Genomic DNA, 26,541 nt, shown 5'->3' with positions numbered 1-26,541 from the left:
ACTTACACAGGTAATCTCATTAGAATCCAGAGGGCCAGGAGAAGGAAGGCTGAATGCGATTTTTAAGAAGCTGTTCAGATGGCGAATTACATGTTGTGAGGCAGAAAGCTAGAGAACTTAAATACAGCATTAAGTGCTATTGTGCTCTATACCAGTGATTCTCAAGGGCTGGGACGGGCCTGGAGATCTCCCTGACACCTTTTCGGAAGGCAGCAAGCCAGTCTCTGGTATTGAAGAGGCTGAGATACGCTGCTCTATAGCAGTTAGAAACTAAACCCCACGGAGTTCCTCTGATGGGGGATTTACATGACACATCCCTTCATGGTGCTGTTGCAGTCCTGCCTGGACAGACAGCACAAGGGAGTAGTGTAATGCTTCCCCTTCCCCACAGCCAGCGCAGCAACACCCCTGCTTTTCACACCCACAACAGCTGCTCATTGTGCTGCTTTGTGTGATTCTACATTGTGCCCTGATGTCCTCTTGGGAGGGCATCATGTGAGCCATGTCAAGTGTGAATCCAAAGTCTCTAGACGGGAACATCAGCACTGTGTTTCCTGCTACAATCCCCACTTCTGGACGACTCTACACCCAAACAATGTCAAAATACTTCTTGACCTATACTGATAAGAGACACCCCCGAAATGCAGCCATCTCAGGTGTGGAGAGTGGCAGTCAACTGGCACACAGCACAACTGTGATGGAGGAGGACGCTGTGCCACGGACCAAGGCTACAACCGTTTACAGGCTTCCTACAGATGACACCATAATCAAGAACAGGACTTGTTTTCTTTCTATGAACACTTTTTTTAAAAAAAAAAAAAAACTAACCAGTGATCAGAGGAAAGATTAAATTAGACTCATTCTCTAGAAAAGAAAACCATTCAAGCTTATCATAGACTCTTTGAAATAGGCTCAGTTGGTATTTTACAGCACTGTTACACCAGCAAATCAGAGATGCCTCAGTTCACCTCCTTCCTACCCTTAAAAACCAAACAGGCAGCACTATTGCTAACAATAAAGTTAGACTTGGATTTTTTCAGTCTTGTAACAAAAACACAAAGGCCCTTTGATGGGGAATAGGGCACTGAGGGGAGAAAGAACTCCCCAAATTGTTTTGCAAGTCCATTTAGCAAACAGTTGCGTGATAGGTGGTATATTAAGGCTGAATTTCAAAATGCTTCTCTCCACCTCAATTTGTTGTTTGATCACATGAACTGTGGGCAGCTCGAGTAACGAGATAAATGAGTTGTGGGCATGTTAGTGTAATATGAGCAGGAGACATCTCCAACAATTAAACCGCTCAGCTGAAGTTCCAGAATTTTTCATTTTCTTCCTCTTTGGTCTTTTCTCTTTCAGAGTTCTTTGTTTGTTGGGGAAGAGTGTTTGGGTGAGTCTTCAAGGCATGTATTCAATATCCATATATCTATTGTGAAAGAAGAATTAAAGCAGGGTAAATGTCTTGGTCAATTTAAGGCTAGAGTAAAAGGTAGCCCTAACCCTAACAATGTGAGAGTTGTAAGAGAGGCTGTTTTCTCGCTTTGCTTTTAATTGATAAGGATGGAATGCTGGTTTAAGCAGAAACCTTGAGTTAAAGTAGTGTCTGGAGGAAGTTTCTGTATCGGGAAGGTATAAATACTTGGCTTATACTGCTTGCAGGGGGAAGAACTGTCTAGGTCAGGGGGACCCCCTGTCTGACCACAGTCTTCCCTTGCAATTGCTCGTAATAAACTGTCTCTGACTTGTTGCTAACAAACGCAGAGTGAGGACTTGTTTTCTTCCACAGTATGAACTCTGCTTTCTAACTTCATTGCCACTCAAAATGAGTTTTAAACTTTCCAAACACCTTTGTGAAGTCTAGTCCGGGCACCCCTGATATCTGTTCCACACGGCAAATGTTTGACATTTGTTAGGCTATGCCCACACTACTGCTGTAATGTAGACATGTTTTACATCAATGGAAGGATTTTGCTGTCAATGTTATTAATCCACGTGCTCCGAGAGCTACATCAACCGAAGAATCCTTCTGTCCACCTAGCTACATCTATCTCAGGAGTCAGGCCGAGCTAATTATGGCAATCGGGATGCAAAATTTTTCACAGACCTGAGCAACACAGCTAGGGTGACTTGAGTTTCAGGTGTAGACCAGGACTTCATCTGTTAATTGTCAAATTCTAGCGAAGACGAGGTAATTATAGCTTCCGCATGTTAGGGTTTAAACTCTAACTTGCTTTGCCCACATGAGGATGCTAAAATAGTCTATTTTTAACCTTTCTTCCCTACTGAATACAAGGCCTGAGAGTTTAAAACTTAGTCTGACTGGGAAATATCGTTAGAAAGCACAAAGCAGAGTCAGCAGTCGTGATGAAGCCCTGCTTCTCCTTTCTGCTTGGATCTGGTCTTACAAACCAAATCATGTCAGAGAAGGAAATTACAGCTTCCAAGCCCACAGCAGAGCTAACCCTATTAAAGTAAGATGCAGGGCCCCACCCATGAGGCAAATGAAATATTACTTCAAGGCTGTGCCGACACAAGAAAGCTTCTTCAATATTTCCAGTCTGGTCTTTTATTAAGTTTGGTTTCTTCACAAGCGATATTGCCTAATAGAAGCTGCTGACAAAGAGAGACTGCTCTAAATCTCATAGTGCACCAACCAGCGAATGGGGTCAAGGATATGAAAAACATTCAACTGAAGCTCAGATTTGCACAGCACAAGCCAGGAACCTCTGGAAAAATGCAGTCATACATGTGACTATCAGCTCCAGTGTGTAAACTAAAATGCAGGCACAGTGGGTCTAATGGGGGTGTCTCTCCTTTAAGCTGCCCACATCACAGATGTTTTCTGTATCCTACTGTAGGCAGCAATAAGATGATGGCAGAGACCAGAGCCCTAACATGGGTGCCACAAGCAGCCCTATACTTGGGACACTACAATTGCATTTCACACTAGAACTGTCAAAACCAGATCCCCGATATGAAACAGCAAAACAGAATGATTCTATCCATGACCCAACTTCCTCAAACTGTTATTTAGGTACCAAAATAGCAAAGACAGGTTGGGTAGGATAAAATCTCCAGCATAAATACTCCATAAAAAGCCAGTAATAGCAGCAGAGAATCCTGTGGCACCTTATAGACTAACACGGCTACCCCTCTGATATAAAAAACCAGGTCATTACAAAACCCCAATAGATTAGCATGCTTCTGAGTCCAGTTTCTTGTCTATCTATAAATGTGTTTAGACACAGCTGGTGTAGCACAAGTCTGGCCTTGTTTCTCTGATCTATGTGACTAAACAAGGCCCAAGGAGTTAGTCAGCATTATACTTCACAGGAAAAAAGAAATCCTGGCTCACACTAATCAGGAAAACCATGCTAAAATCCTGTTTAATCCTTGACCGTAGGTACTACAATTCCTCTCACAGTGTGCACAGGGCCTAAAAAAAAAAAAATCAAGTTTCAAATACAGGTCCCAAAGACACTGCCTTTCTTACACCGAGGTTAGTCGTCAGCCCAAGGATGAGAATAAAACCTCAGAATGAAACTTTGATGAAGTATTCCTAGTCTATCTCCAGAGCCAAGGGGTGTGCTACATGCTCGCTAACGTGGAGAGCAGAGGAGCCGGTATGTCAGGAAACTGACACTAAGGAGTCAAGCTCTGTGCAGATAATAAGTACCGTCGCCAGTTTGGGGCAGTAGGAAGGAATGCCTCTGATGACTGCTGCCAGGTAAGCAATATGAAGTTACTCAGTTTGGGAACATCCTGCTCTACTGCAAAGACAGGATCCACCTACAACCAGAGTCTTGTCCGGAGCATGGATCCATCACCTCTTTTCTTGTTGTAGGTGCTCTATGTTCTTACAGCACTGACAGTTTTGCTGCCCCATGACACATACATATTTTGCAAAACCCCTGATCCTTTTGATTTCTCGCTGGTTACAAAACTTCTGTTTTACACTGTAACCACTTTACAGTAACACACAATATTGGAATTTGTTCTTTAACACCTTCCAGCATGCAGAATGCAAAGCATCTGGCTAGTAAGATTAGATGCAAGTCATATTTATGTGGAACCTTTCACTTATATTTACATAATATGCATGACATGATATGCTGGCTGGGCACAGGAGTCATTTCACCCACCAGTGAGATGCAGCAGTTGGGGAGTTAAAATCTCAGATAGAAACTGCAGGTGAATTAGGTGGGGGGAGGGGGAAGAGGGGGCAAATTAACTTACCCCAGCTGAAACCTGGCCAGAGCCCTAGATTTAACTCTGGTGCAAAGCACCACAGGATCATCAGTGACCACGACTGCTCAGCCCCCCTTTCCCAGGCACCATAGCTAATGGTGGCAGTACCCAAGCACCAGCAGGGGCACCACCACAGCTCTCATCCTAGGGCACTGACATCACCAGCAGCTCCCTACCCACAGACGACCCCCCCTCCGGGTGCACACGGCACTGCTGCTTGGAGGCTGCCCGGGGAAGTCTCCCATCCACGCCCTGCTAAGGCCTGACCCTGCTTAGCTTGCGAGACATGCTGCTGCAGCCCATGGGCCCCTCCCCTTTGACTGGCAAGGCAGACAGCCATTCACAGTGCGGAACACCCTCCCGCAGCCAATCAGGAGGCGCGAGTGGCGGTCCGAGGCGCACTTCCCGGCCGCAGCTTCGCTCAATGGGACGGGCCGGCTCCGCTCCCCGGGGCCCCGGGCCCCTCTTACCCCCGGTTGTAGCTGTGCTCGTCCTCGTTCTCGCAATCGCTGCAGTGCTCGTGATCGTTCTGCTCCCCGGACGATCGCTGGGGCCTCGACGGCAGCCGCTTCACTGCTGGCTCACTGTCGTCCGCCATCTTGAAACAGGGCCTCGCCGGCTGCCGCGCCCCCACAGCCAGGCGAGCCACGATTGGGCCGCGCCGCGTGGTGCATGCTGGAATTTGTAGTCTGCAAGGAGATGAACGCGGAAGAGACGGGTAAAGGGAAAGGGACTACAATTCCCATAATCCTTTGGGAGGAGGCCGCCGTGGTAGATAAGCCTGTTCATGACCGGGACGTGCTGGGATATGTAGTATTCTTTTTAGGAGTCGCTTATTGAACAGAGGGGCTAGGAATTGTGACCTTAGATTCGCCTTAGCTGCTATGTGCAGAAGCTATCAATTTTTGACCAGTAATAAGCCTTATAACTATGAAGGCTTAGACACAGGTGACTGGATCTCAGAGTCTCAGAGGAGAACAGAAGTTAATGTTTAAAATCAACTTTACACAAGTTAAGGGGGAAGGTACTGTACATCTGGGGTTGGGCTTGGGTTATGGGGGATTGCAAGTATTGGTTACAAGGTTCAGGAGGTTCATGCATCCAACAAAGTGGGTATTCACCCACAAAAGCTTATGCTCCAATACATCTGTTAGTCTATAAGGTGCCACAGGACTCTTTGCTGCTTTTACATATCCAGACTAATACATCTACCCCTCTGATACTCAAGGTTCACGAGGTACATAGCTATCACATAGCCAGCACAGATCCAGATTGGGGTGTGGGAGTTTTTAAAGCACCGGTGGTTAAGTGGGCTCAGGTATGTCACCCATGGAATGTATTAAGAGTCCAAGTCAGCAGTGGTGTAGAGAATAAGCACATGGGTAGAGTGCATCCCTTGCTTTATCAGGGAAGGAAGTGGGTTATTTCCCAGGTCGGCGTTCTTGGTTACTCAACCTGGTACTGGCGGTGTCCCGTGATGTGTTCCATCCATGTAGATGTCTCTGGACCACCTGATGGTGTCGGACACCATGAGCTATCTCATGAGCTGGGCATAGCTCATGTGCAGTAGGCCCGGTGGATTATGGGAGGTCTAAATGGTCAAGAAGGAAACCCAGTGCCACTACCATGTACTGCATTGCACAGGGCCTTAAGCTTTTCAGACAGGATCCTGTTTTTCATGAGTTCTATAAAGAACCTCAGGATGCTGTGCAATGAATGGGGACAATGAACTGGACACTAGACTAGCTGGACAAATTATTTGAAGTGGCATAGTAAAAGATGGACTATCAGACTAAGACTGCTTGCTGCAGTTAGCAGGAGGTGAGGTACTGAACTAGTATCAGAACTATCTCACCCTCAGCCCATCTGAGAAGGTTTTCAATCTCCTACTTCAGGTTTCTAATTGTTGAGGGGACCTATTCAGAGGCAGGAGAAATCTGCCTAGGAATTATTTGTGGCATCACTTCTGACATGCCCTTAATATGAAAAACCTTGTTATCATGTATGGTATAAAGATATCTACTTTGGTTATATCATCTACGTAAGGTGCATGCTTTATTTGTCCCCAGACAGATGTACAAAGGCAACACAGACTTGGGCCTGTATGGATCCAATATTGCATTTTTCTTCTTTCAGGACAGCTCTCTCAAATTGCAGCTTGCGTAGATGGCCATAGCACACTTGTGCACTGAGCAGAGAACCAGCAGTCACCAAGCCTGCCCTGTGTTCTTTATGCTGGCTAGGTATAAAGTAACAGACTGGTTTTAAAAACCTCCCTCTTGCAATCACATCCATGCAGACAGACCCCTGCAGGTCTATGCAGCCTCCTGGGTCACGAGGCTCTGCAGAGGTGCAGGTCCCTGTGGATCCAAATACAGAACCAGGGGCCCTGCTTGATTTTAAAACCTATAAACTGTAGGTCCCGGCTATACCCACAACCCCCCGCTTTGAGCCTCGTTCTGACCCCGCCCCCCATACTCCAGAGACCCCGCGGCCCTATTGACACGCACCCCAACCCCACGGCCCCGCTCCGCCCTCGGGGCGGGGCGAGCCGAGTAAGAGCAGCAGCGATTGGCTGAGCGGGGAGAGCCGGGTTCCTCTCGGCCAATGAAAGGGCGGGGAAGTGGCGCGGCTGGAGCCGGGCCCAGGGAGAGCGAGCGGCCGGTGAGCTGAGGTGGGGGCAGCGTCGCGGCGCTGAGGGCGGGGTCTCGCTCCCGGCTACGGTCCGCCCTTCTTTCCGTGCGCGGGGGCGGCACTGGCGGGCCGCGCGCCGGGACAGACCGCTTCCCTCCCGGGCCGCGTCGTGGCCTGCGGAGTTTCGCAGGGGCGGCGGCAGACGGGCGCACGGGCCCGGCCCGGAGCAGGAAGGCGACTGGCCTGTGGCCGCGGGGCCTTGGGGGACCGAGCCGGGCTGCTGACGGCCTGTCCGGTGCCCACCGCTGCCCTCGCCCGGGCTGCGGGGCGGAGTGACCGCTCGGCGGGGGCGAGTGGCGCTGCCGGTCACCCCCCGGGCGGGCCGCCCAGAGCCTGGCGGCGGGTTGTCCGTGTAGCCACAGGATTTGTGGAGCCCGCTGGCTTGTACTGGCCCCGGGAGAGCCCCCGCGCAGGCGGCTCCTGCCCCCCACGTGCCGCTCTCGGGTTTCGGGGGGGGGAGGCTCGCAGCCCCACGGCGGCGGTGGCTCTGTTCCTGTCCCCGCAGTACTGCGTGGGGTGCGAGCAGGCCCTGGCTGTGCTGTGCCGCTGAGAGGAGGGGGGTGCAGGAGAGCAGGGCCCCGCGGAGGGGCTGGCACGGCCACCGTGGTGCACACCATTGCCTAGTTCCTCCTTCCAGCCCCCAATGGAAATACCACGCCCTGCGGAGGGGCTGGAGCATGTGCACCCCAGCTGCCAGGGTAGGGGATGGGGAATGCATTGGGTGCAAGCCGCCAGGGTGGGGGAAGGGACTGGGCACCAGCTGCCAAGGAACTACCATCAGTATAGAAGTAGAAACTACTGGGATGTTCCTTCCCACCCTGGTGCCAGCTGCCCCTGCTCACCTTGGAACTCCCCCTTCTGTTCACCCCTCTCTCCATTCACTGGTGCTTCTGCTCCCCTCCCAGTTTTGAGTCCAGGTGGACAATCCCATCAGAATCAGGATGTTCCCTTTAAAAAATGAAATGGGGTCAGCGATATAGAGATGGGCTGCCCTTTAAAAGTTTGAATGTTGAACTGCTCACTGGTTAAGATCAAACATTTTGATTTGGGCCCATCCCTAGAGTGGACCATGCATTGTGTGATAAGGGACCATGGAATCAGTAGTCACCAGTTCCTAGATTTGGGTTTTTTTTCTGATTAGAAGGGATTGTGATTGTTTCTTTTTATGGTTATGATCCTCTAAGCTGTCATGGCCTGTGTTAATTCAGGTCATCTCACCTCCATAGAATCTCAAGGTTGGAAGGGACCTCAGGAGGTCATCTAGTCCAACCCCCTGCTCAAAGCAGGACCAATCCCCAGACTGATTTTTACCCCAGTTCCCTAAATGGCCCCCACAAGGATTGAACTCACAACTCTGGGTTTAGCAGGCCAATGCTCAAACCACTGAGCTATCGCTCCTAAACCTTGTAAGTTCAGCATGAAGCCCATAAGTTCTGTTTGAGCTACAGCATATATAGATATATTTTTAGGAATATATCAAATCAACAGGTAAAGACTTCAAGTGATGGAGAATCCAGTGCATCCCTAGGTAAGTTGCACCAATGACTAACTACCTTCACTGTTAAAACTGCCTTATTTATTGTCTGAATTGCCTAGCTTCAGCTTCCATCCATAGGATCTTGTTATGCTTTTTTTTCCTGGTAGATTAAAGAGTCGTTTATGTTCAGAAATCTCTTCCCCAGTGGTGTGCTCCTAGAGACCATGGCCAAGTCATCTCTTGGATTTGTTAAATAGATTGAGCTGCTTTAGTCTCTTGCTATAAGCCTGGCTTTCCAGACCTCGCATCATTCTAGTAGCTCTCTTCTGAACCTTTTCCTGTTTTCAAGATCTTCTTTAAAGTGTGGGCACAAGAAATGGATACAGCCTTCCAATAAAGATCTTTGCAATGCTGTGCAGGGCTGCTAACCTCTATTATCCTGCTTAAGTATCCAAGTATCATGTGTGCCCTCTAGGCTACGGCATTGGACTGGGAGCTTCTTTTCAGTTGGTTCTATACCGGGGTAGGCAACCTATGGCATGCATGCCGAAGGTGGCACGTGAGCTAATTTTCAGTGGCACTCACACTGTCTGGGTCCTGGCCACAGGTCCGGGGGGCACTGCATTTTAATTTAAGTTTAAATGAAGCTTCTTGAATGTTTTAAAAACCTTATTTACTTCAGTAGTTTAGTTATTTGTTATGGACTTATAGAAAAAGACCTTCTAAATACGTTTTAACGTGTTACTGGCACACCAACCTTAAATTAGAGTGAATGAATGAAGACTCAGCACAGCACTTCTGAAAGGTTGCCGACCCCTGATCTATACCATAACCCCTAAGTCCTTTCCAGTGTCACTACATTCCAGGATACAGTCCCCCATCTTGTAAGTGTGACCTGCACTCTTTTTGTTCCTCAGCATATGTCCTTACATTTGACTGTATTAAAACATGCTGTTCATCTGAGCCCACCATCTTATCAAACAATCCAAATTAGTATGTATAACTGACCTGTCTCTATCATTATTGACCTGACTCCCAATTCTGTCATTTGTGCATTTAACTAGCCTTGATTTTATGTTTTCTTCCAGATAATTAATATATTCATAGATTCCCAGGCCAGAAGGGACAGTTGTGATCCTCCTGCATAACAAAGACCAGAGAACTTCCCTAGAATAATTCCTAGAGCAGATCTTTTTAGAAATATATTGAATAGTATTGTGCTGAGAACAGATCCCTGCCGGACCCTACTAGAAGCACCCTGTAGGACTTTGATTCCCCATAATCAGTTTCTTCAGATAACCAGTTTTTAATCCATTTAATATGGCCTACATCAGGAGTCTCAAATTGGGGATTGTGATCCTCTGAGGCCATATTAAATGGATTAAAAACTGGTTATTACATGGGGGATGAAGGGGGTTGCAAGCTGTCAGCCTCCACCTTTAAACCATGCTTTACCTCCAGCATTTATAATAGTGTTAAATATTTAAAAAGTGTCTTCAATTCATAAGGGGGGTTGCACTCAGAGGCTTGCTGTGTGAAAGGGGTCACTGATACAGAAGTTTGGGAACCATTGGCCTCCATTGTTTTTTGTATGATGTTAAATTTTTAATCAGAACACCAAGCAGGATTAAACCAAGCACCTTATGGAAGTCTAAAAGGTTGAGACAGTCCATTGTCAGCCATACTTGAAATAATACCCATGCCTATTAAACCCATCTGCAATTATCACCCTGTGCTTATTCAACTGAACACCAAGGGTAAGGCCAATAGTTCTGTGCTCTTCATGTCAAGATTTTCCTCTCATCCCAAACCCTATGATTCTTCTTAGGCCAAGTGGCCAGTTGAACACACGCTGCCTGAACTTTGTCTTAAATGTTTCCTTGGTGTTCCAGGTTACATATAGAGGTCAGATCTGGCATTCACTAAAACCATTATAGCTGTGATAGAAATTGATTGATTGTTACATTTTTCTGTGTGTCAATTGACTGCATAAGATAAAAGGTGAGTGAGGTAAATATCTTTTAGTGGACCAGCTTCTGTTGATGAGAGACGCAAGCTGTCACCAACAGAAGTTGTTCTACTAAAAGATATTACTTCTCACCTTGTCTAATATTTTGGAACTGACATGGCTACAACTGCTTTATATGAATAAGATAGAAAGTGTTTTCTCCAAGATATTTCTTAGATGCTAGTTTAAATTTGTTCGGGGGGGGGGGGGGGCGCGACCTTGTTTGTGTGTTTAGTATGTGATGGTGGGGATGACCTGGATACCAGTGAGTAATGTGCTTATCTCTAACTCATTTGCATAAAATATTTTACCCCATACTATCATGAGAGCAACCAAAATATCACCTGGTTACACTTACAACACCAATCCTTCAGTCTGATCTCTTTCCACTGCAGTAACCCAAATAGCACAGGCTAGGGCAGGGGTGGGCAAACTATGGCCTGGGGGCTGCATCTGGCCCTCCAGACGTTTTAATATGGCCCAGGAGCTCCTGCCGGGGAGTGGGGTCTTGGCGTTCCAGTTGGAAATGGGGTCCAGGGCTTGCTCTACTCTGTGCAGCTCCTGGAAGCAGTGGCATGTACCCCTCCAGCTTCTATGCAAAGGGGCAGCTAGGGGGTTCCGCACCCTGCCTCCGCAGCTTCCATTGGCCGTGCAGGCAGTGCACAGAGCATCCTGGCTGTGCCTCCGTATAGGAGCTGGAGGGGGAATATGCTGCTGCTTCTGGGAGCTACTTGTGGTAAGTCCCACCCTGAGCCAGCACCCCTGACCCCCTCCTGTGCCCCAACCCCCTGCCCCAACTCTGATCCTCCTCCTGCCCTCTGAACCCCTTGGTTCCAGCCTGGAGCACCCTCCTGCACCCCCAGCCCCACCCCAGAGCCCATGCCCCCAACTGGAGCCTTCACCCCCTCTACATCCCAACTCTGTGCTCCAGCACCCCAACTCATTTCTGCCTGCACCCCAGCCCCCAATTTCATGAGCATTCATGGCCGGCCATACAATTTTCATACCCAGATGTGGCCCTTGGGCCAAGAAGTTTGCCCACCCGTGGTGTAAGTGATGACCTAGGTTCAAGGGAAGAGAGAATTAGGCCCTAATGGCTGCCTGACCCAGTCTGCTTTCCTAGGCTTTTGGGAAGAACAAGTAGCAACGTGCACTTGCCTCTAGTTCCGAGCAGTACCAGGATACATGGGTACCTTCTTGGGTACCGACAGCAGCAGAACTAGTGAGTTTCAGTGCAGTAGTTATGCAGGGCATCTGGTACTGGCTTCCTTCATGTCACAGCCTGGCACAGTTTCCCCCTTTGAGTTGCCTCCAACTGCTACAGAATCTTCTGACATCACTAGCTCACAGCCTGCCTCTATACGTCCCATTTACAGGACTGAAATTCTCTCTATATGATAGATGCACATACAGATCACCAGCCAAAAGGAAAAGAAGCACATCCAGTGCCACCCTTTAATAGGTAAGTAGCCAAGATTTGCAGATGAGATGAACCACTTCTGGTTTTTAAGGACTCTGTAGTTCTTTTTGCACAACTACATTAATACCGATGTGTTGATCAGACTCTCGGGATAGTTCTATTCTGCCTCCTTAAATTCCTTCCATAGGTTTCATTTGGATCTGTTAATTTTCATTGTGTCTCTACTGCCGATCGGTGGTAATTTGTGCTGGTACATGATTGACACGTCCCTCTTGAGAGGTGTGTATGCACATACACAATGTTTGGAGCTGGCTAGTACAGTTTGAAAACAATCTTAGCGAGCCCCCTGGATGAAAGGTGCTATATAAATGTAAGCTTATTAGGTTTATAGCAGTGGTTCTCAAACTCTTGTACTGGTGACCCCTTTCACATAGCAAACCTCTGAGTGTGACCTCCCTCCCCCACCCCAGCACCGCCTTATAAATTAAAAACATGATTTTATATATTGTCCATTAGAAATGCTGGAGGCAAAGCGGGGTTTGCGGTGGAGGCTGACAGCTTGCGATCCCGCCCCCTCCCAGAGTTACCTCATGACCCCCTGAGGGGTCCCGACCCCAGTTTGAGAACCCTGCCTGGTTTATAGGCATAGCTTCACTTGCTTTTTAATGGAGGGAAGAGTGACCTCTAGTGGACAACTAACCCCACTTCAAGCAGCATCCTTATACAGTGGGGGTCTCAAACTTCATTGCATCATGACCCTCTTCTGACAATAAAAATTACTGCACAACCCCAGGAGAGGGGCCCAAAGCCTGAGCCTGTCCAAGCCCCACTGCCCTGGTTTGGGAGCCCCAAGCCCCACTGTTCTGGGCAGGGGGGCCGAAGCTGAAGCTCAAGAGCTTCAGCCCCAGGCAGGGGGCCTGCAACCTGAGTCTTGTTGTCCAGGGCTGAAGCCCTTGGGCTTGGACTTTGGCCCCAGCAAGTCTAAGCCAGCCTTGGCAACCATGTTCAAAGAGAGGCGGGACCCACAGTTTGAGAACCGCTGTTATACAGTAACTGGAAGTTACTGGGCATTAACTATGTGTTTGTTTAATGGAGAGTCATTTGGGGTAGAGTTGAGGATCCTTCTAGTCTAAATAGCTGCTTCTCTGTAGTTATTTCAAAGAATAACCACAATACACAGCACAAAGAATGCTTATCATTTACTAGAAATAATATATTTGTATTCCTTCTGCTGCCTCTACAGGGGAGGAGGGTCCTGTGGTATCCAGTGATTTTAGTGATCCAGTGTGGTGATGGTTTATGATACACATCCACATTTATAAATAGGGAGGAAACGGCATCAAACTTAGTGTATTTTACTATTTCTGCGCTGGGAGGAATTTAAAGTCCTTTGAACCAACAAGTGCAGAGGAGCTAAAAATGAGCAGATGGCAAAACTCTGTTGGACTGAGATTCACTTACTCTTTCCCACCAATACTCTGCATTCAGCACAAGAGTTTTCTTCACTGGAAAAAGGGAGCTCTAATTTTGAAGGGTTGGATTGTTTATAAGTCAGAACAAACTCTCCAGCAAGTTTCCCCTATTCTGTATTTGATATCTTTAGATCTCTGCTCATCAGAAAAAACCCCTGACCTCTGTATAGGGCACTGGGGAGATCATTCCTGGAATATTGGGTCCAGTTCTGGTGTCTCTGCTCCAAAAAGGATATTGAAAAGCATTCAGAAAAGAGCTGTAAGAATGACTCTGGAAAGTATGCTTTATGTTGAGAGACTGGAGAAGAGCAATAAGCCAAATACATTGAGCAAGTGAAAGTTACAAAGTGGTTTGAATCATAATCCACAGAGACCTAGAGGGAAGAATATTTCTGATAGTAGGTTGTCCTTTAATCTGGAAGACAAGAAGATCCAGTGGAAGATGAAGCTAAACAAATTCAGACTTAAAAATAAGGCACATGTTATTAACAGTGAGTGTAATTAGTCATTAGAATTTAGGGGTATGGTGGATTCTCCATCCCTAAAAAACAAAACAAAACATCCAGTCTTGATTTTAAAAGAAATGCTCTAGTTCAGCTAAAAGAAATGGACTTGATGCATGAATCAGTGGGTGAAATTCTCTGGTCTGTGCTAGACGGGCAGTTGGATGAGGTGATCAGAACGGAGTTGTGTATTAAATTAATCTTAACTCACAACAAACTAAATCTTTGAATGTTTAATGCATTAACAAAGTAACATGGGTGCTGGTGAGACTTGTTGTCCTGAGCAAATAGGTTGATTACTACAATAAACTCTCTCCATAGTTACCCTTTGAGACATGTGGAACCTTTAGTTAGCGTAGAACGTGGCAGCCTGCTACCTTCCTATTGCCTTTTGCATAGAGCACACTGCACATCTGCCACAGATAGCACTGACTTGACATTAGTTTGCTGGTGCAATTCCATATGTTGATGAGGCTCAGTGTGGTGTGTGTGTGCCGGTTATGTTAGAGGCAGCCTCTCTGCTGGTGCATCCCACCTGAGATGCTCTCCCTAACCATCCACAAAGTTCATCATCTGGGGGTTGGATGTTGAGTGGGGACAGGCTAAATTATCTTCCATTTTTGTCACTGGTTTTTGTTATAATCCTGGACAAGTCACTTCAGCTGAAATTTTCAGACATGTCTACTAATCTGGTAGCCATCATTTGAGACTTAGGGGCAACTTCTGAAATTGTGGATGCTCAGCCCTTCCAGTTAGCCAACTGGCTCTGCGGCTTTTCTGAAAAATTAGATGCTGCTTGACTCAGATTGTGCATTCAGAACTAGCGGACTTTAAAAGATCTTGGCCTTAATTTTTGTCTCCGTTCCCCAGTGTGTAAAATGAGGTTATGTAGTTCAAAGAGGGTGAGGCTTAATTAATGTTCATAAAGTGCTTTGAGATCTCTAATGAAAACATGCCATAGAAATACAAGTCTGATCCTCTTTGAATTAAGACAGATATGTGCATGTACAGAATTAACAAAACCCAGTCTCATTTTGTTGTGCTTAGTTTTCTTTCTTTTCCAGAGCAGGATGTTCCTGGTCGGACTGTCAGGTGGAATTGCTTCAGGAAAAAGCACAGTAGTGGCAGTATTCCGGGAACTGGGCTGTGCAGTGATTGATGCCGACGTTATTGCCAGACAGGGTTAGTTTTGCGTAGTTGATCTCTCTTCTTGTATTTCCCTGACATTCTGGAGTCCATCCCTGATGCTGCTTTGGCATTTAGACAGCAGAGGGTGCTCTATGTTCAGTCAATAACGGTTACTTTTTGCTTCCCCAATTTAAGACTAAATATGTGTGGGTTGGCTGTCTTGGGGATTGGAAACAGGATACACTTTTCATCAAAAGTCAGATCTTAATGACCCACACTGCAAAGAGATTTCTAGGAGTACAACACCCAGAGTGAACACAGTGCAGTGAACGCTGCTTTGTAGAGTGTAACAACTCCTTTGTGAAGAAGTGTAACAAAGTTCTCTTTGCAAATCTGTGACTCTCCCTCCCTCCAGCCACCACCAAATTTACCATGACCCAACTCTATATCGGTCAGGGGCTGCTGGAGCTTTGGTGACTGGTGAATGTTACTAATACCCCCAGAAGAGAATTTCAGCCTTCATTCATATATATTTGGTGGGTGCTTTTTGTTAAGATCCCAAATAGTTCGACCCCAAAAATGTAATTTTCACCTTAAAAATGCACCCTAATAACAGAGCCCAGAGTCGGCCTCCAGTGAAAGCTGTAGTTACACTCAAACCACAGTTTCATTTTGTGCTTCACCAAAATACACATGCCTGGGAATCTGTAACACTTGCAGGGTGTTTCTGCGCTTGTTATGGAAACACCCCACAAAATAAGGTCCAGTGCATGAGAGCTGGGGACTAGGATTCAGGGGATCTGATGGCCTGGCTGAAACCCTTCTTCTTCCATTTCCTCTGTAAAGTGGGGATAGGACTTACCTCATCAGGGTCACATGGGGTTTAATTTTTGTATGTCCCTTTTAGGCCTGCCGATGATTAGCGCTGCAGATGTACAAAGGATTATTAATTAGAAACCAATGTCACTTGGGTGGTTTCATTTTTTTAAGTACCTCAGGTTTTTTGGTCATTGAAGAACTTATTCAGTGGCGATATTAAAGCTGCGATATTTTTACGTTTTGTTGCAATGTGCTCGGGGCTGGCTCCAGGCACCAGCATTCCAAGCAGGTGCTTGGGGCAGCAATCTGCAAGGGGCAGCAGTCCATGTGTGTTTGCCCCCAAGCAGCACGCCGAATTGCTGCCACAGACGGCGGGGGCAGTCCGTGCGCTGTTAGGGCGGCATGCGCATTTCCATGGTAGCGGCAATTCGGTGGCAGCTTCTATGTTAAGCTGTCCATGGCAGCGCAGCTTCTGTCTTCTGTCTGAAGACAGAAGCTGTCTCTGAATTGCCGCTGCGGCGGAAACCTGCGTGCCACCCTAACGGCACATGGACTGCCCCCGCCATCTGTGGTGGCAATTTGGCGCACTGCTTAGAGCCGGCCCTGAATGTACTGCCTCTTAAGGGGCAGAAAGCCTGCTAGAGCTGCCAACAGTCCTCTGAAAGGCCAGGATGCCACTTAGAACCACTGTATGTGTTCAATGCCAATTTTCCACCAAGCAACTTATTTTTCTTAATTGCTTTTTTTGTTGTTATATTTACTTCTTGGATTTCCTTTTTAACTGAAACTCCCTGAATTAGAAATTACAATTCCCCAAGGAAGAAATTCATCTTAGTAAAAATGTCTTTCTTTCTGATTTGCTCTGAGCCTCAATCAAGTGGAAAGGTCTGCATCATTAGAGGGAAGATAGAATACACACTGGCTCTTTTTTTCACTTCAGTTTATCCCCAGCCTTCTCCCAATTACTTTTATTATTCTATCCTCTGGGTGGCAATTTCGATGACCTTTTTTTTAAATGACATACTTTCCTTACATCACACTAGTCTATAGTAAGCTGCAAACAGCTCTTGAGAATTGGCCTCCTGCAGGCTTTCATGTGCAATTTATCATAAAGAATCTCATGTTGTATTCTATCGAAGCCCGTATGGCTTGATTCTGACACTGGAAACCTTAAGCCTATTAATATTCAGCCCTCTTTTTGATATTTAGTAACCCACTCCTCCCTTGTGGGAGCCCAGCTACACTGTTCATCCAGCACAGGAGTTTTCAGTTAGAACAAGCTGAATCTCCCCACTCAATGCCTAATTGGAATTGAACAAATCTATGGCCATCATATGTCCTCTCTTAAGGCAGCAGTGCACAAACTTTTCCAGTTGGCTGCCTCCTCCTCCCCGCGGCATTACTGCACCATCAAGCCTTCCTCAGTAGCAGGCAGTTTCTATCTTGCAGCCAGGCTGCACCGCTAGGGCAGGGCCAATACATACCCCTCCCAGAGGGGCATGTGTAACCGTCTCTGGAATGGAATCAGCGCTGGGCACAGAGACAGAAATCGGTGTGGTAGCACGCTGACCTACAGGCTGGGTGGCCTGCTGAGTTGAGTCAGGGAGGAGATGGCGCTCCCTTCCTGCCCCCCATGGGGCCTGGCCTGAGCCACCTGACATTGCTGCCCTCCTTCCTCCCCCTGAATGATGTTCTATGCCCCTTTAGGGATGTGTGTAGAAAGCACCACCATCTTAAGGCATGTATATAGAAAGGTCCTTCAAAATGTAAACTGGCCCTTGATAACTATACATTTATAAAGTTTTTATTACAACTATGCTCACTGCAGTGTTTTCCCTTTTCAAAAAGAAACAAACAGAAATAACATTTATTACTGAGCACTCCTAGTGTTTCAGGTAGAAACACGGCCTCTGCCCTTAGAACCTTTCATTAAAGAATCCTCGGAGACCTAGTTGTTGGAGAAAGGAGTGAGGAATCACGATTCTGTAGGTTTTTTCCCCTAGCTTTGCTACGGACTTGCTATGTAACCTGGGGCAAGTCCTTTCTCTCAGTTTACTGATCTATAAAATTGGGATAATGCTTCCTCTTAGGAGAATGATGAGGCTAATTAATGTTTGCAAAGTAATTTGATCTCTTGGGTACCTGGAACTGTAGAAATTTAAGTGTTGTTGGAAGAAAAGTTTAGCAAATGTTTCTGCAGCATGAAATTCAAAGTTGGTTCTCATGTAGTTTTTAGACTCCTAGGATGAGATGTTCCACGGCCTTGCTTCAGTGCGTGCCGGTCAGATGTGTCCTCTTGAAAGGAATAGACTTCAGTCCTTCAGTGAATAAGATTAATTTTAGATCCTTCACTGACATAAGCACTTCCTGTTATGCAGTATTGGCACTGACCTCCAGCTGTTTATTTTACCAGTGGTTCAGCCCCGCTTCTTGGCCTATCAGCAGATAGTGCATAACTTTGGAAGTGAAATCCTCCTGGAGAGTGGGGAGATAAACCGAGAGGCTCTGGGAAACATTATCTTCTCCCACCCAGAAAAACGGCAGCTGCTGAACGCCATCACTCACCCTAAGATCCAGAAAGAGATGCTGAAACAGATTTTTAAATACTTTGCGCTAGGTAAGAAACTAAGCAATCGTTATGGACTCCTAGGACATCGGGGTTTCTGGTCACACTGGGCGACCAGCTATATGTGTTTGGTTGTTTTTCCCTTTATCAGGGAAAGGGACTAGAGGAGAAAGGGAGCTAAAATGTTGACTGACTGCTTTGTGCTGTGTCATTAGCGGCCTTTAGCAATATGGCATCCTTCCATTGTTCCTGCTCAGAGACTCCTGCCTTTCAGTTTTGCCCTTCACATTTTCTCCTGTCTGTAGTTTAAAGTATATCTGTAGGGTCTGAAGGAAGCATTGTATGACTTCTTCTGAGATTCCTCCTGAGATAATGTCACCCCTTCTGAAATATTCTAATATTATTCCCCTCCACCCCCTGCTTCACTAAAAGCTATAAAGCTATCTTAAACTCGATAAGGTGAAAAATGGGTTGACAGCTGTGGTTTCTGGAGTTCTGCTTTTCCCTCTGATAAATATAACAAATACAACTGTCAGACTTGGTCTAATCAAATGCCAGATAAGATCACCAGCTGTTTTGGAGGTCTCCGTGTAGACAGAGGGATGTCTTAATAGAGTCAGCCTAGTTTGCAGAGCTTATCAAGGGTGAGCTATGTGACAGTTGAATAGCCTTTTGCTAGGGAGCTGAAGAAACCAAGCTCTCCTGAGAGAGATGCAGGGGAAGAAGGTAAGCCAATGAAGGAAGGTGACAAGAAAGAAAACTGGAGAAATAGACAAAGGAAATAAGAGGGGATCTGAGCTCATGAAGCCATGGCAGGGTGGGGGCTGGTTGGAAGGCAGGGCCCCCATGAGGGTGCCCNGGGGAGGGGAGCCTTACCCACAGTTCCAGCTGTCATTTTGCAAATGATTTTGTCTTAATTAGTTTGCAGTAACTGACTCGAGGTATTTATTTTTGGTGACTTAGGCCAAATGGCTTTAGCTAAGGTTTTGGGTTTGTGCACATATGGAATCGCTTCCCTGCCCCCAGGTTCCACTGGTCTGAAACCCAGTCCTGTGGCAGCTGATGAATTTAAAGCTTTATAAGTTGCAGTCTTGCAGAGCTGGAAAAAGGAGCATTTATACTGTTGGAGAGGGTTTTCCAATGAATACACAGTCCTCGCTTCTGCCCTCCGAGATCAGTTTAAAGCCATGACTTTTTTTTTGCATAGAAAAGCTATTTTAGATCACTTTTAGAATATATTCATTTTTTTCCTCTTTCCCCCCCACCCCGGGTAACAAAACCACCTTGCTCTGTAGATAGAGTGGATATAAAACAGCATCTAGGTGGAGAAATACATATTTTAGATGCTGTTTTATAACAAAAATGACCAAACATCTGCTTGAGTTTTTCTGTACCATGCAGTAACATCTACAGATGAGAGCTTATTATGGCATGAAGGGTTTATAGACCCTCACATGGAATAAGATACACACAACCCATACAGGGCTAATAACTCTTTGGTCCACCCCACACTGGCACGGGGCTTCTCTCTTTTTAAGACCACTAGTGTGTGGGTTTTTTAACTTTTTTTTTTTTTAATTAAATGTTTCCTCCTGTAAATGCAGGTGGCTTAGTACCATGGGTCCCACTGTACAGGCCCTAGAAGGAGGAAAAAATTTGTAACTCACTGTGGTGGGGTTAAGGAAGTTCCTGTGGACCCAGGTGACCCTGCAACCTACGTCAGTGATTGGAGAGAGGAGTAGAAATGCCCAGGTGAGGGTGACCAGGAAAGAGAGCAGAGCTCTGCTACTTCTTTGCTGACAGAAGCCTGGTTTCAGCCCAGAGCCTGAGGCAGCTGGCTAACTGAACGAGCCATTTCATGGGTGGGATGACTGGACCCGGGAAGACTGGCAAAAGGGACTAGCCACGTAGAGGCAAGGCCAGAGCAGAAGGGTCCTGCCGATGAATCTGCTCCATCTGTTTTACGTTTTGTTTTGGACTCTAATACCCCGTGTGGGGAGATTCCTGTGTGCCATAGACAGAGGGCTAAGGCACCATGGTACTGGATCTGTGAGGGGCGACATCCCATCACAGGGGACCTGTGGCAGGGTGAGTCGTGTGTTAATAAGCTACATGAGGGCACTGTCTAGACAACCAGGTGGCAACATTCATTATTTGAGAAGCAACTTTAACTTACAGACAAGCTGTTTTAGATGCAAGACAGCAGACATTAATGCAGCAACCAGGCATGGCTAGAAATCCTGCATCTTGGCAGGGGGTTAGACTAGATCAGTGGTCTTCAACCTGTTTACGCACAAGATCACTTTTTGAATTTAAGGTCAACCCAGGATCTATCCTGCCCATTCCCTGCGGTCCCACCCTGCTCACTCCATTCCCCCCCACCCTCAGTCACTTTCACTGGGCAAGGGATTGGGCTGTGGGAGGGGGTGCAGGCTCTGGGCTGGAGCTGAGGGGTTCAGATTGTGGGAGGGGGTTCTGGGCTGAGCCTGGGGCAGGGGGTTTGGGTGCAAGCTCTGGGAGGGAGTTTGAGTGCAGGAGGGGGCTCCAGGCTGGTGCAGAGAATTGGGGTGCAGGAAGGGGTGAGGGGTGCAGGCTCTGGCCAGGAGGTGCTTACCACTGGTGGCTTTGTCGGCAGAGCAGCTGGGCTCAGGCAGACTGCATGCCTGTCCTGGCCCCACATCACTCCCAGAAGCACCTGGCTGCTGACACATCTCTGCAGCCCCGGGGGGGAGGGGGGCAGCAGGTCTCTGGGCAGTGCCTGTGTGTGCGAGCACTGCCCCCGCAGCTCCTATTGAGCCGCCTCACACACCCCTTCCCCCTGAGGTGTTGCAGAGATGTGCTAGCAGCCAGCCACTTCCAGGAACGGCATGGGGCCAGGACAGGCATGCAGCCTGCCTGAGCCCCACTGCGCCGTTGGCTGGAGATCACAATCAACTGGTTGATCCTGGAGTCTCTGCCAGTCAATCATGATTGACCGGTTGGTGACCACTGGACTAGATGATCCTTGCAGTCCCTTCTAACCTTGTGGTTCTAGAAGTCCTGTCTCCCACTGGGCAAAGGGGATTCCCTGCCCTTCAAGGGGTCAAGTTCTCAGCTCTAGCCCTGATGATTCAAGAGGACCTTAAACCTGCCACTAGTCCGAGATGGAGCATTGCCCCTGCTGCTCCTCAGACCAGTGTATATTTCAGGGTTGGGGGGGCAATGGTGGAATGGTCAGGGGCATCTGGAGGGAAGTAAGGAAACACTTTTGTGGCAGGTTGTTTCTTCTAAGAAATAGAAAAGGTGGCTCTTGGAAGCTATTCTGAGGTTTGGAGTGTTAATAGGTGTGGAGGAGACAGGTGAGTGAGCAGCCTACAGGAGAAGCATTCAAAGGTATAAAATAAATACAGCTGGACGTGTGGAAATTGCCACCATGCGTTTGTCTCTATTTAAGGTGGAACTGGCAGGGATATGTATTATACTGGGACATGTTAACAGAGCATAACAAGTCCCTATGGTTGGTTCCTTATAACTTTGCCAGCTTTAATCATTTGGGATACAGTTTTTCCTGCTGATTTCTGACTTGGGCTGGAATTTAAAGTTTCAGCAGAAATGCTTCAGAACTTCCAACAGCAAGGTTAAGGAAAAATACATTGTGGTACTTGTGTTAAATTCTTACAGATGCTTTAAGGAGCTCCAGCACCCTCCATGTTTTGAAGCAGAGACTTTAAATTTGGCAGAGGTCAGAGAGGCAACTTTTGTTGTCTCTCTGAAAATCCATCCAAGTTTGGCTGAGTTGTAAACCTCTGAAAATTGCCAGTTGCTGATTCTTAGCAGAGCTTTGTTAGAGAATTTTGCTGCCAGCCTCTAAACATTCTCTCCTTACTGAGCGTCCGCCATCTCTACGGAGCTCACTGAGCATGCTCCAGCCTGTGGCTGAACTAGATTTGTCTTGAAGGTGCTCTTTCCAGATGCTGGGTGTCACTGTGGTGCTGGGCACCAGAACTGAGAGCAAGGAGACGCGCTCTCCCCTGTGCTTTCATTCCCTCCCTGCTGGCATCCAGGCCACCTGGAGGAGAAAGACAAAGTCACTGATTTTGAATGAGGGACAGAATGGGTCAAGGGCAAGGCGGGGGCATGGGCAGGCTAGGGAAGGAATAACAGGGGGAGGGGGGCAGAGGGAGAATGGGCTGGTTGTGGTGGGGATAGACCAGCAGAGGCAGGGAGGACAGAGGCACAAGAGGAATAATGCACAACTACTCTTAAATTCTGCCATTTCTTAACTTTTAAGGACTTGACTCCAAGTTTAAAAAAACCAACCTCCTCTGAAATATCCTGTGTATTATCAGCAGGGTTGGAACCTTCAGATCCTTAGCATAGGCCTCTGCCCCTTGAGTTAATGTCACTGGTAGCAGTAGTAAGTTGGTATCCTCCGCGTGAACCAGCCATTATAGAGGGGGATGAGCAAGACAGTCAGCTGGTGGGTTTCACAGCTATTGGCTGACATCAAAGGAATGTTGGAACTGAGGCATCCTGGGTTCAGTTTCCGATTGTAAAAGGCCGTGTCCCTGTCATTGCTCCTATCAGCCCCACTTTGTAGCAGGCCACGTTCCATTCCAGCTTGTGCATGTGCTCTTCCTCCCCACTCTTCACCTCGCTGCTTTAAAGCAAGTTAGGCTATTTCTTCCTTCTCCTCCTTGGTGCCAGTGTAACCCACACGCCTCCTGGGGGTGGGGCTGTCTCATCTAGTGGTACTGAGACCACGTAGAGCGAGAGAGAGAAAGTGAGTCTGCTCTACAGCCTTAGCGAAGAGCCAGTTGGCTTTTAGCTCATGCTGTAGAGACTTGTGCACTAAGCTCTAGAGGTCCCCAGTTTGATCCTGTCAGCCGATGACCAGGGTCTGTTGGCGTTACACCAGCAGGGGGGTACTGAGAGACTGGGTGTGTCTAAATGGCAGCTGGCAGGGTGCTTCCCAGCAAGGGTGGACTAGGAGTGCACTAAAACCAGCAGTGCAACCGTGGTGGCCCAAGTATGTACCAAGGCGGTCAGGTGGGATTGCACTCTGGGGGCCAGCCTGGGCTATCAAGGCCATGCTGCGAGCTGGAGTTGAGCTAGCACATCTGTGTTCCCATGCTAGGAAGCTGCTGTGTACCCATGTCCCGTCTTCCTGCTCTGAGTTCTTATCCATAACCCTGCACCTGCAGTAGCCAAGATGAGCAATTTCGGGAGATGTCTCACTCCTGCAGCCCTGGTTGGAACATGACCTGTCTGGTTAGCACCTAGGAACAGAGGGGATAGAGCAATTTCAGTGCAGACCGAATGGTGGGAGAATAGGGGTGTTCAGTAAAGTTCTACTGAGCACGTGCAAACTGCCCAGATTGGTCAGGTGGTAAGTCTGAAAATGGCAGACTTTCATGAGGACAGGAAAGGGCACATTCCTGACCCCAGGGTGACCTCACCCAATCTTCAGTCTCTGTGCCAAAGCATGGAGGCACTGCAGCTTCTCAGCAAAACAGCTGTGAATGTTTGTTTTTTTTTAAAAAATATTTCCCCCTGGCCTTATTCTCAGAAACAGCTGAACCAGGTTTGCTAAAACTCTACAAAAAATTGCTTGGAGGTGACACCCAGCATGGGAAATTCCAGCCCATTTGGCAAGTGTTGGTGGAGCTGGCTGTGCTGCCCTAGCAATGTAGCAAAGTGGCAGTGCCTGCTCTAGTCAGAAGGTACATCAAGTTTTCCATTCTAACCTCCTGTTTCCAGCCACTCACAATTTTCTGAAGTTTTCACCTGGTCTGTTTGGAAAATTTGAACAAAAACACTTCATCTCCTTTTTTAGGAAGAGGAAAGTGAAAGTGCTACACTTTCCCCAGGGTGGCAGCTGCAACTCTGCAGCTAGACAAATCTCTGTCCATGTTTTTGTGTGTGTGGTAAGAAAACCTTATAAGTAGTAGTGTTTCCATTTTATATACACCTATTGTTTTTTGTGGGGGTGGCTTGTTCATCTAGGCTACCGCTATGTGATTCTGGACATTCCTCTGCTGTTTGAGACCAACACACTAACCAAGTTCATGAAACACACAGTCTTGGTTTACAGGTAAGTGCCACAGAGGGCCAAGGAAACTGGAGAAAGAGTGTCATTTTGGCAGCCCTTGTTAATGCAGCCTTTTAGTTGCAAGCAAATAACAGGAATATGTTAAAACTCAGCAAATCAATCCCCATGGATATTGACTGACTAGATACAGAGCCAGCATTAAGAATTAAAAGGATACTAACAGGGAGGATGACCATAATCTGTTGGGAGAAAATCCTTCAGGGCAGGGACTGTCTTGCTAGGTGTCTTTGCAGCCCCCAGCACATTGGTGCCCTGATCTCCAGTAGGGCCTTCGTGCTAGTAGGCTGTGAGGTGTAGTGCACAAATGCTAAATAGTGCTAATTAATAATGGACAAAAATCACTTTCTGTGGGACTCTAGAAACCTCTGTCATCTGGGCTAGGGGATCTGACATACTCCCCTAAGCTAGCTGGGGTGGTGCTGATGCCATGTTTCCTAGTTGCCCCTTGTGTTGGGGATGGTGCTGTATAATCTCCCCCTCTAGCAGTGGTGATCCCACCGTGCAACGAGAGCTGGCTTAACTGGCTTTTAAGGAAAAACTGGTCAGTTTCTTTAATCCTGCTGGTTTTGCAGGTTCCATATGAAAGGAGATGTTTTCCTAGGGAGGTTCTGGCTCATGTGTGCTGAGCTGAAGTGGTCTCTGATTGGGGAGTGGGAAGGGAAGGGGTGAGGGGATCCTGTTCTCTGGAGCACTGGCCATGCTTGGTGTCCTGTAATTGCAATGTGGAGGCATTAGGGGCCTCACTCCTTTCCAGACATGTCTCTGATGCTGTTTCTCATTCCCATCCCGGTAGTGATCCACAGACACAGCTGTCACGACTGATGAAGAGGAATGGCCTGGCCCAGGCAGAGGCAGAAGCCCGCATTGCCTCCCAGCTGCCACTTGATGAGAAGTGCAAATTAGCTGACCACGTGATTGACAACTCCGGGGACTGGGAGAGCACACGGAGGCAGGTCCTGAGACTGCACTCTCAGCTGGAGGACTCTCTGGATTTCCTCTTGGTGCGCTTGGTGGCAGTCACAGCAGTTGCTGGAATTGGTGGGCTGGTGTGCTTTCTCCTCAGGCATTTTCTCTCATAATTCCCTTTTTTAAGGGACCAAAACTCTGCCTGGAATTTTAAGTTTGCAAAGGGCAATGAAAGGTCATGAGCCTTAATGGCTTTGCCATCTGAATACAGACAACAAGATGAGCAGAGTCTCCTTGTAAACTTCTCAAGGCGAAGCATGGATTCCTTGCCAGTGCACTGACTCGGCTTCTTTCTTTTAACTTTTTAGTCCTGTTATTAATGCTATTAACTGCTGCAGGTGAGGGGTAGCTGTAATGGATGGAGGCCCCTAGACATTCAAGTATGAAGTAATTACATGGTTAGGGTGACTGTATTAGGCCAACTCATTGAAGTGCTAGTCTACAGGGCGAAAGGAACCTTTCCTTTGATTTAACCCTGGGTGGAATACAATTACTTAACATGTCTCTCGGCAGTCTGGTCCAGGAGTGGGGATCTGGACTATGGAGTTCTCTTCCCCCACTTCCCAGCATCCTCAGCTCCCAAGAGCTGGCCCTAAATGGTTCACTTTGACTCTAGACAAGTAATTTCACTTCTGTTTCCTGATTGTGAGATTTAATGAATTTTTGCCAAGTGCCTTAAACCCCACCAATGTGGGACATTGTAAAATTGCAAGAGTTACTATAAAACGTTGATCTCCTGCTGTCATTGTACAAGGTGCTTTGTTTTACCTGTGCTTGCAATTTCTAGGCTTCAGAGTCTAAGAAATATTGTAATGTTACCTGTGAGTCAGGTGAGCAAAGGCTCAGGGTGCTGCAAGGCATGAGTGTGCCTTTGCCTGTCAGACCTGTGTGCTCGGTATAACTGCACTCTTCAATGGTGTGTTCAGCTTGGCCAGTGCACTTGGTGGTGGTGAGAGAGACCACAGCAGGAGGAGCTCCTGCAGCTTCAGGGTTATAGTGTCTGCAGAGGGGCTCCCCTGTAGTTCTATGGCCTGAGAGCAGGAACATTCTCCCTGCCCCAAATCTGTCTGTACAGGTTTAGTTCAGGGTGCACGAGGGGAGGATTTGGTCCCTAATTCCACAAGAATTCATAATCCTCCAGTTTGAGACAGG

General features: G+C 47.4%; 2 protein-coding genes across 5 annotated transcripts in view; one reads left to right on the top strand and one right to left on the bottom strand.

Annotated features, from left to right (window-relative positions):
• Positions 1 to 4,868, bottom strand: part of NMT1 (N-myristoyltransferase 1) — a 35,000-nt gene extending 30,132 nt beyond the window's left edge. The window contains exon 1 of the mRNA XM_032796938.2: positions 4,716 to 4,868. Within this exon, the coding sequence (XP_032652829.1) occupies positions 4,716 to 4,843 (128 nt within the window). The 5' untranslated portion in view covers positions 4,844 to 4,868. The remainder of the gene's footprint in view (positions 1 to 4,715) is intronic.
• Positions 4,869 to 6,867: 1,999 nt separating this feature from the next.
• Positions 6,868 to 26,129, top strand: DCAKD (dephospho-CoA kinase domain containing). Of its 4 annotated transcripts, XM_032796941.2 has the most exons (6): positions 8,433 to 8,467; positions 11,801 to 11,886; positions 14,884 to 15,001; positions 18,180 to 18,383; positions 24,318 to 24,405; positions 25,217 to 26,129. In XM_032796941.2, the coding sequence occupies exons 3-6, from the start codon at positions 14,890 to 14,892 to the stop codon at positions 25,500 to 25,502; spliced, it is 690 nt and encodes a 229-aa protein (XP_032652832.1). In that variant the 5' UTR covers positions 8,433 to 8,467; positions 11,801 to 11,886; positions 14,884 to 14,889; the 3' UTR covers positions 25,503 to 26,129. The 4 variants fall into 4 exon arrangements, with proteins under 4 accessions (XP_074915881.1, XP_032652830.1, XP_032652832.1 ...); XM_075059780.1 differs by lacking the exons at positions 8,433 to 8,467; positions 11,801 to 11,886 and adding an exon at positions 6,868 to 6,919 and having other exon boundaries at positions 14,886 to 15,001; XM_032796939.2 differs by lacking the exons at positions 8,433 to 8,467; positions 11,801 to 11,886 and adding an exon at positions 6,889 to 6,909.
• Positions 26,130 to 26,541: the final 412 nt, after the last annotated feature.

This window comes from Chelonoidis abingdonii, chromosome 21, assembly GCF_003597395.2.
Source record: "Chelonoidis abingdonii isolate Lonesome George chromosome 21, CheloAbing_2.0, whole genome shotgun sequence".
Classification (NCBI taxonomy): domain Eukaryota; kingdom Metazoa; phylum Chordata; order Testudines; family Testudinidae; genus Chelonoidis; species Chelonoidis abingdonii.
Note: the sequence above shows the minus strand (reverse complement) of the source record. Positions and strands in the feature narration are given on the sequence as shown.